This window comes from Gossypium hirsutum, chromosome D05 (genome assembly GCF_007990345.1).
Source record: "Gossypium hirsutum isolate 1008001.06 chromosome D05, Gossypium_hirsutum_v2.1, whole genome shotgun sequence".
Lineage (NCBI taxonomy): Eukaryota > Viridiplantae > Streptophyta > Magnoliopsida > Malvales > Malvaceae > Gossypium > Gossypium hirsutum.
In genome coordinates this window covers 20,229,196-20,241,608 of record NC_053441.1, presented here as the reverse complement: position 1 = coordinate 20,241,608, position 12,413 = coordinate 20,229,196, and the positions used below count along the sequence as shown (strand labels likewise).

General features: G+C 35.1%; 1 protein-coding gene across 2 annotated transcripts; it reads right to left on the bottom strand.

The window, feature by feature from the left end:
• Window positions 1-1,692: 1,692 nt before the first annotated feature.
• On the bottom strand, window positions 1,693-4,860 carry LOC107905053 (uncharacterized). Of its 2 annotated transcripts, none has more exons than XM_016831615.2 (6): window positions 4,394-4,860; window positions 2,891-2,981; window positions 2,547-2,707; window positions 2,387-2,414; window positions 2,112-2,220; window positions 1,693-1,954 (listed from the first exon to the last, which is right to left on the bottom strand). In XM_016831615.2, exons 1-6 carry the CDS (start codon window positions 4,661-4,663, stop codon window positions 1,873-1,875), a joined length of 741 nt encoding a protein of 246 aa, XP_016687104.1. In that variant the 5' UTR covers window positions 4,664-4,860; the 3' UTR covers window positions 1,693-1,872. The 2 variants fall into 2 exon arrangements, with proteins under 2 accessions (XP_016687104.1, XP_016687105.1); XM_016831616.2 differs by having other exon boundaries at window positions 2,547-2,704; window positions 4,394-4,859.
• Between the last annotated feature and the right edge of the window lie 7,553 nt (window positions 4,861-12,413).

Sequence of the window (12,413 nt, the reverse complement as noted above, 5' to 3'; positions counted from 1 at the left end):
TATATAGAATTCTCTTGTTTCCTGGGTGCTTTTTTACCAACAAATTGGCCTCAAAAGTTTTTTGTTATCTTGAGGACCTGTTAAAAATGGAAGAGACAAGTTTCACAATGGCGCCACCAGTCTTCAACGGAGAAAATTAACAAAATTGGGCTGTTAGGATGATTGTTCATTTGCAGGCTCTTGACAAATTTGGGAGTATCTTAAAGAAAAATATGAAGGGAATCAAAGGATCAAGAACATGCAAGTGATGAACTTGATTTGAGAATTTGAAATAAAGAGAATGAAAGAGTCTGAAGCAGTTCAAGATTATGTTGATCAACTGGTGAGTATGAAGTTACAATTTCTCTTTGGAGAGTTCTGAAGATTTGTCAAGTATTACTTTGGCAGAGCTACTAACTACTTTGTAGGCTTTAGAACAAAAGAGACTCATGAGGCAAGAGAATTCTGTAGGAGCTTTCCAAGCTGGCACACAAACAAATGCAAACAGAAAGAACAAGAAGAACGTTAGAGAGCCTAGCGAAAACAACCGAAGAAATGGGTCCTATCCGCCTTGTCTTCAATGCAAAAAAACAAATCCTCAGCAAAATTGTTGGAGGAGATCAGATGTGAAATGCAACAAATGCGGCAGACAAGGACATTCGGGAAGGATTTGTAGAACTCAACAGTTGCAGCAGAAAACTAGCGCAGCGGCTGAGCAATACCGGGGAGCAACTGTCTGTTGCAACATGTTTTGCAAGCAGAAGCACTTCTGAGAGTTGGCTGGTGGATAGTGGTTGTACAAACCACATAATGTTCAGTATATTCCAGTAAAAGGGGTTCAAAGCTCATTTTTTATGTTTTATTTGTTCCCAAAATTGATCAAAATTTGTTAAGTGTTGCACAGTTCTCAGTCTCTTTTGGAAATAGATATTGTTTAATCAGAGAGAGAACGAATGTCCCTAACAATCCCTCCTACGTCTGTTACTAGGATACCTTACAACAGCCATCGAGAGTGAGATGAGTTACCATAAAGAAACTAAAGTCCACTGACCACTCTATATTTATAGGTCAGTCTAAAGCATTGATGGATTTTAAGGGGTTGACCCATTCCCTTTACGTTCTAACTGAGGCCAATCATGGCGCCGTGCCAGGTTGATAAGGGTCAATCTGTCCAAACTCGTCTTTCATAGCATCAAAAAGGAGGCGGACATAACCGTTGATATTGGCGCAGCGGTAGGGGTAGAGGGCTATAGTCGTGGGTACCGTTCATAGCCAATCATTGCATGCGTCGACAGATCATCTTTAAACTCATAATCCAATCTCTTCCTTTTGGAGCCGGGAAACTCAGTTGGGGAATGGTGGCCAAAACATGGACCATTTCGTACTGGAACTCTACCCATGGAGGGCATTACCCGACGTTAATAAGCTTCATATCTCACTTTCTTTCTTGATACCTGGTTCTTGAATACTCAAATTTGTGGAAACTTCAGAAAAGAAGAGTTTATAATTGAATTAATAATTAAAAATATACATTTCCTTTCATTTCCATTCTTTAACTTTAACCAATCCCTTTTTTTTTAATTTGAGCTATACAACCAAGAGATAAGTGTGTATTGTTTATTTTCTTTTTCCTTTCCTTTCAATTATCCAAACACATGGTAAAGGAAGAAATAGAAAGTAGTGGAATTTTGCTTCAATTGAAATGCCAATGAATTTGAATTGCAATCAGATATTCTTCGAGAAATTAATATTTACAAAGGATGAAAAATATTTTGACAGATGAAAGATCAATGGATTTGTTGCAGAAAATAAAAGAATAATAGTGTATATTCATGTTTACACAACTTGCTAAACACCAAACTCCGTTCTCCAAGTAATGCAAGTAGAAGGAAATCAGATAAGCTTTGATAAAACATTACAAGAAACCCAGAAGGCTTTCGAGGCAGCTCTTAGAAGTAGAGGGTTTTGGTATATCCTGTCCACAACCAACCAGCCAACAAATAAATAAATAAATGAATTAGAATATAAGCTAATGGAATAATATATATAGAAGTTGCAGCATATGTTAAAACCAAAGCATGACTGAGGCAACAGAGGAACACTGGTTCGTCAAGATTAAAGTTATAACTGACCCGATTGCAGTTGCTCCCCAGGATGCTACATTATAAACGACTTTGCTTCCGTCCCATGCCTTTCGAAGCTTTCCCTTTTTCTTTTTCACAGAGAAAGTCTTGCTCAGTGCTACAATAGAATTCAAATGGATGTCAGAATTCAATGTGCAAAATACATGGTCAGGAATATAGTATAAATTTGGAATAAAAGATACTTGAGATGGAAAATATAAGTTTTTCAGCGAAATGGTATCTTAATTTTTTTTTAACATTTAGGAAGGAATACAAAAACTCACCTTCCTGAAGTTGATTGGGGCTCAAATCCTGGGAAAGAAAAAAAAATGAAGTCTCTTTAGCATTCAGTGGTGAATAATCATATAGACAGTGCCGAAACGTACAGCCACAGAAAACTTTGAAATAAAAATATCGTATTCCAGAAACAAGAATTTCAAGTACCTTGGTCTGTTTAAGTGACAGCAAATATGCGGCCATAAAACATGCAATGCCTTCTACTATATCTTCCTGCCTAACAAGAACATAATCTTCTTGATCCAAATCAAGATCTTTATCTTCCCAAAGATCATTATCATTGACCATGTCCCAAGAACTACCTTCTTCTGGTTCCATAGAAGAATTTCATTAGCATCCAGGCAACAAATATCTTTTTAAACACAAACAGAAAGTTTTCCTAAAAGCATGAACTTCAATATACTGAACATATATGCTTGATAAAAGTCCTTGCAGCGAGTTGAAAATGATATATGCTTACAGTCTAAAGGGGACCATCTTTGGATGCATACCTGAAACGTTTTCTGAAATTGGCACCCGAGCACACTCTAGCTTTTCTAGAAAATCAGAACATTGAACTCTAGATTTCAGAAGATCGCACAACTGCATTAAAATAAAAGGGACAGAAACTTTTATACCAAGATATTCAGAAATATTTGATAGGAAAGCAAATGCCAACCTCATAAATTATCTCCTTTCAAGAAGGTTGCAGTTGTCATAAAGCTATTTATATTTAAAAATTAAATAAATAACTACTTCATAAACTCAAGTATTTGAGCATATCACATCAAGTATTAGAGATCAATAATTTATGTGGGATTTCAACATTTTTCCAATAGAAGATGCAGGTTGTCAATACAAGTACAAAAAATGGAATGTGGGCTTTTATCTTAACCCATGATATTTAATAAACATGCAACTGCACGGAGGAATGATGGAATACAACACATGCTTCAAACTCCAAACTGGAATACAACTACCAAAGGGAAAAAGAATCAATTTCTTTATTTTACAAAACCATCAGGCTCAACTTCTTGATGAAGAGAAAAAAAAAAAGGGCCCAGTTTTTCATAAACTTTGCACTATATTTTTGAACTTCTATTATCAATTTGAAATCCTTTTGCTTTAATTCCCAATCGTAAATCTTTAGATCAAAATGCTTCTCCGTAGGATGACTGTTATGATGGAAAAGTTTCAGTATCTTTTTGGTTTTTCATTCTCATATACATACATACATACATAGAAAGAAAAAAAATCATAAGAAAGGATCATAGCAATTGAGATGACATCAACGAGACAAAGGCCAAGAGGCAAATGGACTCAGAAGCAGATTTGAGATGAAATCCAACTTATTTACTTCTTTATTTTGTTTTTTTTTTTGTTGAATGCAATCGCAGCAATTATTAGTTTTTAATCGAGAATTATTTCTCCAACATAAGACAACATAAACACCACTCAACCTAGCTCAGTTCAAGAGTAAAACTGTCATCATAGAAAAATCTGCAAACTCGAGAACAAATCAAAACGGAAAAACCAACCCTCATCAGTAACTTAAAAGTCCACCAAAACTACACCCTGTTACTAAGTTTAATGAAGTAGAGGAAGAAAGTACTTGACAGTCGACATAGATATGCAACTGATGCATCACAAACCTGACCATTATACAAATGAGAACTATCATTAAGCTATAATAATTGTTTAATTATCTCATTCTAGCTGAGTTCAACTCAAAACAGAATTACTCATCACTCATGGAAGAAACGCTTAATCCTCCAATGAACTACTAAACTTAGCTGAACCTCTATGAAATAAAAATTCCAAAATTCTCTTTTGAACATAGCATAAGTTAATACAAATTACAAAACTAAACTTCACAAAGAAGCAACATTAAAAACAATTATTTCTACCAGCTAAGAAAGTTACTATGTAAGTTTTCTCAATTAGAATTCCTCTCCTTCCCTTAGTGCCCAAACAAAAACCTAAAGCAGATAACAAGCAGAAAGAACAAAACAAACCTCGTCGACTTCTTGATCTCTTTGAAGACCGGCGCCACTGGCTTCCCCTTGAGGATCCATGTCATCTTTATCATCCTCGTCGTCATCGTCAATTCCACCTTCGCTGTTACTAATCGATTCGATAGCTCTTTGGCACTGTTCCAGCACAGCTTGCAAAGTCTTCCTCGTAACACGAACCTGATCTTTCTCTTCCACAACTTTTCTCTTCAACCCCCCTACTACCATCGCAAACGATTCCTTGCTGCTCGAACCCGTTACCTCTATCTCCATCTCGCCAGAACTAAAACAAATCTAAAAGACAATTCACCTAAGATCCCCGGATTTCAAGCCATATTGAATCTAAAAAAGAAAAGAAAAAAGAAAAGAAATTCCCCTATCACAGGGAAATCGCAAATGAAAGAAAAGGGAGGTAATTGAATTTATTTATTTATTATAGAATTAGGGAAAGAAAGAACACAGGGTTGCGTGTCCGACAACACGGGCTAATTAGAAATTTTATAATTTGGTAAATTTTATTTAATTATTTATTATTAGTTTATTTATATTAAATTTTGTGTTTAACTCCAACTTCTGTACGTATTTATCCAAGAACAATGTTTTGTTTCGTATTAGTTAAATTTTTTTGTTGGTTTGTTGTGTATAAACATATATTTTTACTAATTTATTACATATAAAATTATTGAATTATTGATTCCGACAAACTTTAACAATATTATTTTCTAATTTTCAGGATTAAATTTTGACAAATTCAAGAAAATGGAAATTCATTATTAAACTTATTTTAGTATCTATTACGTTGTTTTACGTTTTTCTTTTCTTAATTCTAGTGAAAAAGAGAAGTTCACTTCAAATTGAATTTTAAAAAATTAATTAGTTTTAGCTTCACTGGAACAATCTCTCTTTTTATTTTCAAATATTGTAGTATAAATTGCCCTCTATTTTGCTTCCTTATCAATAGAAGTCCCTTTTTTTTAGGAATAAAAGGATACTATGAATTACATTGACCCGGGACTACAATCCCACCTACATCATTCCATGGTAATGCCCATGCACCTGGAATTGGGTACTGGTGAATTTGAAACTGTGTAGCTCCCCATTTTACTGTATAGCAACCTCGCACAAATGCTCCTGATGAGCGACTAGGCATGGCTATTAAGTATTAACCGCTCAGCAAGACCTGCTTAAAACCCCTTTGCCCAAGTAACTCCTGCTGCATTACCGGGGCCTGTCCAATGCTACGTCTATAACCCACAATCCAATTACCTTTGCAGTCTTTAATTACTCCGCCCGCTGCTGTAGCATTACAGTTGGGAAGGCCTGTCTGTAAAGCATCTGTTGCACGTCTCGTTCCTAAGCAATCGGCCATGCATCACCAACCATAGGGAATGACGTACCCTATTCGGCACTTGCATCCTACAAATTTTCTTCCACGTCGGGCATTGCGGGTTCTAGGTAGCCTCCGTAATAGCTGTGTAAGTATCAGATATTTTAAGAAGGCCTAAAGGACTCCCTTTCCAACTAATCATCTCTTCCCTAAGCGAAGCATTAGGGTAGCCATCAATTTTATTCGATCAATAACTCCCTGATGAAGCAAATCCTGAATTTCGCTCAGCTTCCACCTTTCTTGTTTCGTGGTCATGTGCATTATCGATTGGCCTTGGGAGATACTTTTTCAATGGGCCCAAGTCCGGGATCCAATTGTCAACCCAAAGGCACGTTGAGTTACCATTCCCTATAGACCAATAGACATTTTCTCGTACATCATCCCAGACTTTTAGTGAGTGAGCCTCAAATGCACGAGCAATTCCCTCTTTCAGTGTTATTAGGAATAGCTTACTTAAGTTTGTATTTTCCCCTCAATATCTTATCACAACACGAGTTCCAATCAATTAAGTTCACTTTTTTTCATCATTATCCGAGATAAATGTTAATATTATACACAAATTTTAATTTAATATGCAATTTGACACATAAAATTTTGATTGTAATTAAAATGCATACATAAAATTTTAATTTTGATTCAATTATACACATTTAAATAAATACATCAATTTATTTTTATATTAGAAAGTATAATCATTTCTATATGCAATATATAAATATAAAATTATGCTACATCAATAATTGTGTTAATAATTTGTGAGAATTTGATCAAATTTAAATTTCATGTATGAAATTGCACAAAATCAAAATTCATATATACAATTATACGTTAAACCAAAGTTCGTGTATAGTTTTAAAGTTTATCCTCCATTAGTTGCACAGGCTTAGCCCTCCTTCAATGGAAAATTACAATTTTAGTCCCCTATAAATTAATATAGGATAAAATTACACTTTGCCCGCTAAAAAATATTTTTTTTCTATTTAGTTCCTTCAAAGATAATGAAATCATAAATTAATGCATGAAAAATCTATATTTTGACATCTTAAAAATTTATAATTCATTTTTAACCCCTTAAAAGATTTTTGTATTCACCCCTTACCCCAAATGAAATCTCGAGCTAACTTTTCAATATTGTTACTAACACCAATTAGAAATTTGGAATCATCAAAATTTAGAATGGGTTTGGATGGGTGATAGAATGCGGTACGATGCGTCTAGTTTACTTTTTGTCTCACGTTATAGTATTTAACCTTATCACCACTGTTATTTTTACACTAACTATAAATAAACATACCGCCCATTCAAACCCACCGGTAATTACTAACTTAGCTAGCATTATATCCACTAAGCCGTCGTGGAACTTTGCCTATCACAAATTAATAAGTAACTTGAGTTACCCTTTTATGTAAAAGTGATACTCCCAATAAGTACACAACCCAAAGATGAAATGAAAACTGGCATATGATGTAATGTAAATAAGCAAAGAGTAGATTAGCTTTTCCTTAAAGTAGGAGATTAGGGATATAAATTGCTCTTGCGAAGGATGCAGAAATGATGTTTTTAAAGAACTTGATGAAGACATCCGACTCACCCGCAAAAAAAAACAGCAAAAAGTCAATCCAGTCAGAATTCTATGAAAGATGGATGAATGGAGATCCAGATATTGGTCCTTTAGGGGAAGATAATGGAAAATTTGTCTACCTCGTAGACTATTCTGCAAGAAAGCCACAGTCCCCCGAAAATTCAGGATCAACTACAAGTACCTTCGCCATCTCCACCAAAGACAGACCCCGATCAGAAATGGCTTGCTAAACCCTTAAAGCAACCATGTTATAAAAGAATCAACAAATGGGTCCAGAAACACAATCAGTTCATGTCATGCAAACAAGAGGAACAAAAGATTGTTGCCCCTGCTAATCCAATTCCAAAAGTCCACATGTATGAGACAACTTCCTCTTACGACCAAGAATTTCCACCATTAGAAGAATTTTCAAAGAAGGAATATCTTCATGTACCAAAGATTCCTTCAAAGCTACAAGCAGATCCAGAAGGCCGACAAGTCAAGATAGCAACAGCAGAAGCTACTCTAAACTAGCAGACAGAAAATGCATTGGCCCAAACTCTGCAATTAAAAAGATTGACCATAAAGTCAATCAAATAGACACTAAAGTGTCAAAGATTGAAAAAACGACAGATGAAAACTCTGAGATGATCAAGAATCTTATCAAGCTTTTCCAGAAAAAGGCTTAAAGAAGTTGCCACTGAACCAGCTGCCCAGGACAAGATTTATTTTCCCATCTAGCTCAGAGAGAAGAAGAAATCCAAAACCTCAAAGATCAGATCAAGTATCTTAAAGAAAATAGGAAGCTACCACCGCCACAACCTGCTAGAAATGGGATTGAACTTTTTCTCATCCATAAGTAGGGGTGTGCATAATTCGGGTAAAACCGAAAAAATTCAGTTAACCGACCGAATTTGGTTAATCGGTCGGTTAACCGAATTTTTTCGGTCGGGGTCGGTTAATTTTTTTATGATTTTTCGGTTAACGGTTAATTCGGTTCGAAACCGGTCGGTTAACCGAAAATTTTCGGTTAACCGAAAAAATTAATAAATAAAATTATCCAACCCAACCCAAACTCAATTACCCAACCCAATAAAACTAAAACTAAAGTTTACCCAATTACCCAATCCAATAAAACTAAAACTAAAGTTTACCCAATTACCCAATCCAATAAAACTAAAACTAAAAGACAACCCAATTTACTAAAGTCTAAAACCCAATTTACTTTAATAATTTATAAATTTTTTAAATTTTAAAAATAAAAAATAAAAAAAATTCGGGTATTTTTCGGTAATTCAGTTAATTCGGTTAATTCGGGTAATTCGGGTAATTCGGGTAATTTTTAACCAAAAATAAAAAATACATAATTTTCGGTTAATTCGGTTAACCGACCTTATTAACCGAAAAAATTTCGGTTCGGTTAAATTTTTTAAAAAAAAAATCGGTTCGGTTAACGGTTAAAATTTTTGGAAGGTCGGTTAATTCGGTTATAGTAATTTCGGGTCGGTTAACCGGTCGGTTAACCGAATGAACACCCCTATCCATAAGGCAACTTGATAAACCAATATCATCAGGAACAGAAAAATTTTTTTTCTTTCGCCTCAAGAAATAAAAAAACCCATTACCTATGATTTGTATCTACAGATCAAGGCACAAAAGGAGGAAGAAAAAAGAAAAGCTGCAGAAGAAAAAAGAAAGAAATAAAAGGCTCTGGGAAAAAGACCAGTGGAGAAACAACAGGATGAAGAGGAAAGCTAATTCTCCTCACCATCATCATCTCCACCAAAACAAATGTCAAAATCTTTAATGATGCAGAAGGAAGAACAGTCTCATAATCCTTTAACAAAATTTTTAAAGGATTACAATCGAGAAGTTCTCCCAAAGATATCTGTCTTACATGAGCCAGAATCAAACCCAGATTTTCCAGAGAAGATATCAAAATCATCATCACAATCTCTCTCAGAAGATTCAGAAATATCAAATGATTCTGAAACAGAAGAAATTCCTCCAGATATAATGGCCTCATCTGGAGTTAAAGTTGAAGAAATGTCAGAAGAATAGATGACTGAAGCAGGAGAACCATCGAGTGCCAGAACAGCACCTCATGTTTCTACAGGAAAAATGGTATTTACTCTTGATGATGTCCCAATAACCAGATGGCCAGAAAGGCTTCAAGAATTCCACTCATAGATGGAAACCAAAAAATTGACAGAGGAAAGTCATTACAATGTCTTGATTGAATTCGTTTCAAGATTCACTGGAATGTTAAAAGACTGGTGGAATTCGATTGATCAAGGGAATCAATTACAATTTCTCGTGTTGACAGACTTTTCTCAAGCAATAAGGATTATCCATAATTACTTTATTGGAAATCCTAATGATCTGCAGACACTCAAAAGAAGAGAGTTCTTCAAGAGAAAGTGTTGTTCTTACAAAAAAAAAATTTATCCAAGCACTTTTATGCAATGATGAAGCTCTTCTATGCCCTTGGGTTAGAACCAAGCCTAAAGCAAGTTGTTGTAGCATCTATGCCAGATCCTCTTCAAGTGGCAATCAATCAAAATCTTTACAGGTAGAACAAGAACATTCTCAATTTAACCATGGGAGAAATTAAGCAATAGACATTCATTGCTTTAGAAGATCTATGCAACAAAAGAAAGGTCTTCAAAGACTATCTCCATAGTGACAAAAGATTAGATAAAGCATGTACTGATTCACATCTCAAGATCAAATGTGGCAAAGATAAGTCATGTCATTGCCTTACCAAGAAGAAGAAACATTTTCAGAAAATGAAGAAATTTTCTCGAGAAATTCTCGAGAGAAGGTATAAATGGAGATATCTAAAGAGAAAAAAGAAATTCTTTAAAAAGAGCAAGTTTACACGATGCTACATCTGCAATCGGAAAGGTCACTTTGCAAAATCATGCCCAAAAAAACAAAAAAGGCGTAAAGATGATTCGGCAGATACAATAAAAATCGGGAATCAAAATCACCGATGAAGATGACATTGAGTCATTGTTCTCTATTGATGACAAGCCAAATGACCAATCAATAAGTGCAATTCAAAGTTTTGAATATAGTGATTTAGAACTTTGCGAAACCACTTCAAGTGAATCATTTATGATTCAATCCTAGTGGAATTACTCTCAGTTGAATTATCACTCTCTGCTATGGACCTCTCAAAATCCTTCTCACAGTCTTTCAACCACTGAAGTAATGGTTCATCATATTCCAGTTTCTATCTATACGAGAAAATACAGTAAACCAATTACTGTAATTGCCTTCATTGACACTAGAGCTGCAGAATCTATCATGAATCCAGACGTTTTACCAGAAGAATGGTGGGAACCTCACACTAGATACTTCAGCTCAGCTTCAGGAAAAGTTTTTACAACAGACTTGAAAAGCAAGCCCATTAAGATTCAATTTTTCCCTACTTGCTCCATCACTACAACAGTATTGGGCTCCAAGTTTCCTGGAAAAAATCTAATTGTTGGTTTTGATCTTTATACCAAAGCCAAACAACTAAGAATCTTACCAGATGGGTTAAGGTACAAACAAATGTTCAAACCTTATGTACCTATCCCCAGACTATTCATTATAGATGCTGACAAGATCCAAGAGATTGTTGAAGAATTAAAACAGAAAGCATGTGCAGAATCCCATTCAGAATTCCTGCAGAAATGTAATCATCCTTTGTGGAAAAATTCAAAATTTTCATCAAACTTCCTTTCAAGAAGAATGAAGATATCAATCCAATGAAAGCTAGTCATGTGGGAATGAATCCAGATCACCTCAAACTAGCTGAAAAAGAATGCCAACAATTACAAGAAGAAGGATTGATTGAAACCTCAGATTCGCAATGGGTGTGTGAAGCGTTTTATGTCAACAAAAGATCTGAGCAGGCTAGAGGAAAATTAAGACTGGTAATTAATTATTAGCCCCTTAATCATTTCCTACAATATGATAAATTCCCTCTGCCTAACAAGAATTGTGTGTTCTCAAGTCTTGCAAATGCATGAATCTTCTCTAAGTTTGATCTGAAAGCAGGATTTTGGCAGTTGGGTATAAGCCTTGAAGATAGGCCCAAGACAGGATTCTGTATTCCAAACAAGCACTTCCAATGGACTGTTATGCCTTTTGGACTAAAGACAGCCCCATCGCTATTTCAAAAGGCCATGATAAAAATCTTCCAACCCATCATGGATCAAGCTTTAATCTAAATTGATGATATTTTACTCTACAGCCTAGACCAAGAAGACCATGCAGCCATTATTGACAAATCAAGCAAATTGTCTTTGACCAATTAATTATGCTATCTGAAAGAAAGATGCTGACCAACAAAGAAGAAATAGAATTCCTTGGAATGATAATCAAAGAAGGAAGATATCAACCAAATCCAAACATTGCTGAAGAGCTAAAGAAATTTTCAGATAGCAATTTCTCTCAGAAACAGGTTAAACAATTTCTAGGAATTGTTAATTATCCTAGAGACTTTGTTCCTAAGATTGCAAAATTAACAAATCCTTTGAGAAAAATGCTAAAGAAAGATCCACCTCCCTGAAAGTCCAAATAAACCAAGGAAGCCAAGCAACTGAAAGAGAAAACAGCTCATCTACCGCCATTGCAGATTCCTTCAAAAGAAAAAGAATTTTGCAAACAGATGCAAGTGACAAGTATTGGGGAGCAATTCTATTTGAAGAAGACAATAGGAAAAGACGTCTTTATAGGTACAAGAGTGGAAGATTCACTGATGCAGAAATCCATTATCACTCAACCTTCAAAGAAATTCTTGCAGTCAAATATGGAATCACTAAATTCCAGTTTCATTTAACTGGATATCGCTTCCTTGTTGAAATGGATATGTCCTCTTTTCCAAAAATGTTGCAGTTCAAACAAAAAGAGGTACCACATCCCCAACTTCTCCGGTGGGCAAAATGGTTTTCTAGAGTTTCCTTTGATGTCGTTCATATTAAAGGAAAAGCCAATGCTCTTGCAGACATCTTAACCAGAATACCTGAAACAAAACCACTTGATATCCCCGTTTCTAAACCAATTGAAGTTTTCATGATCCA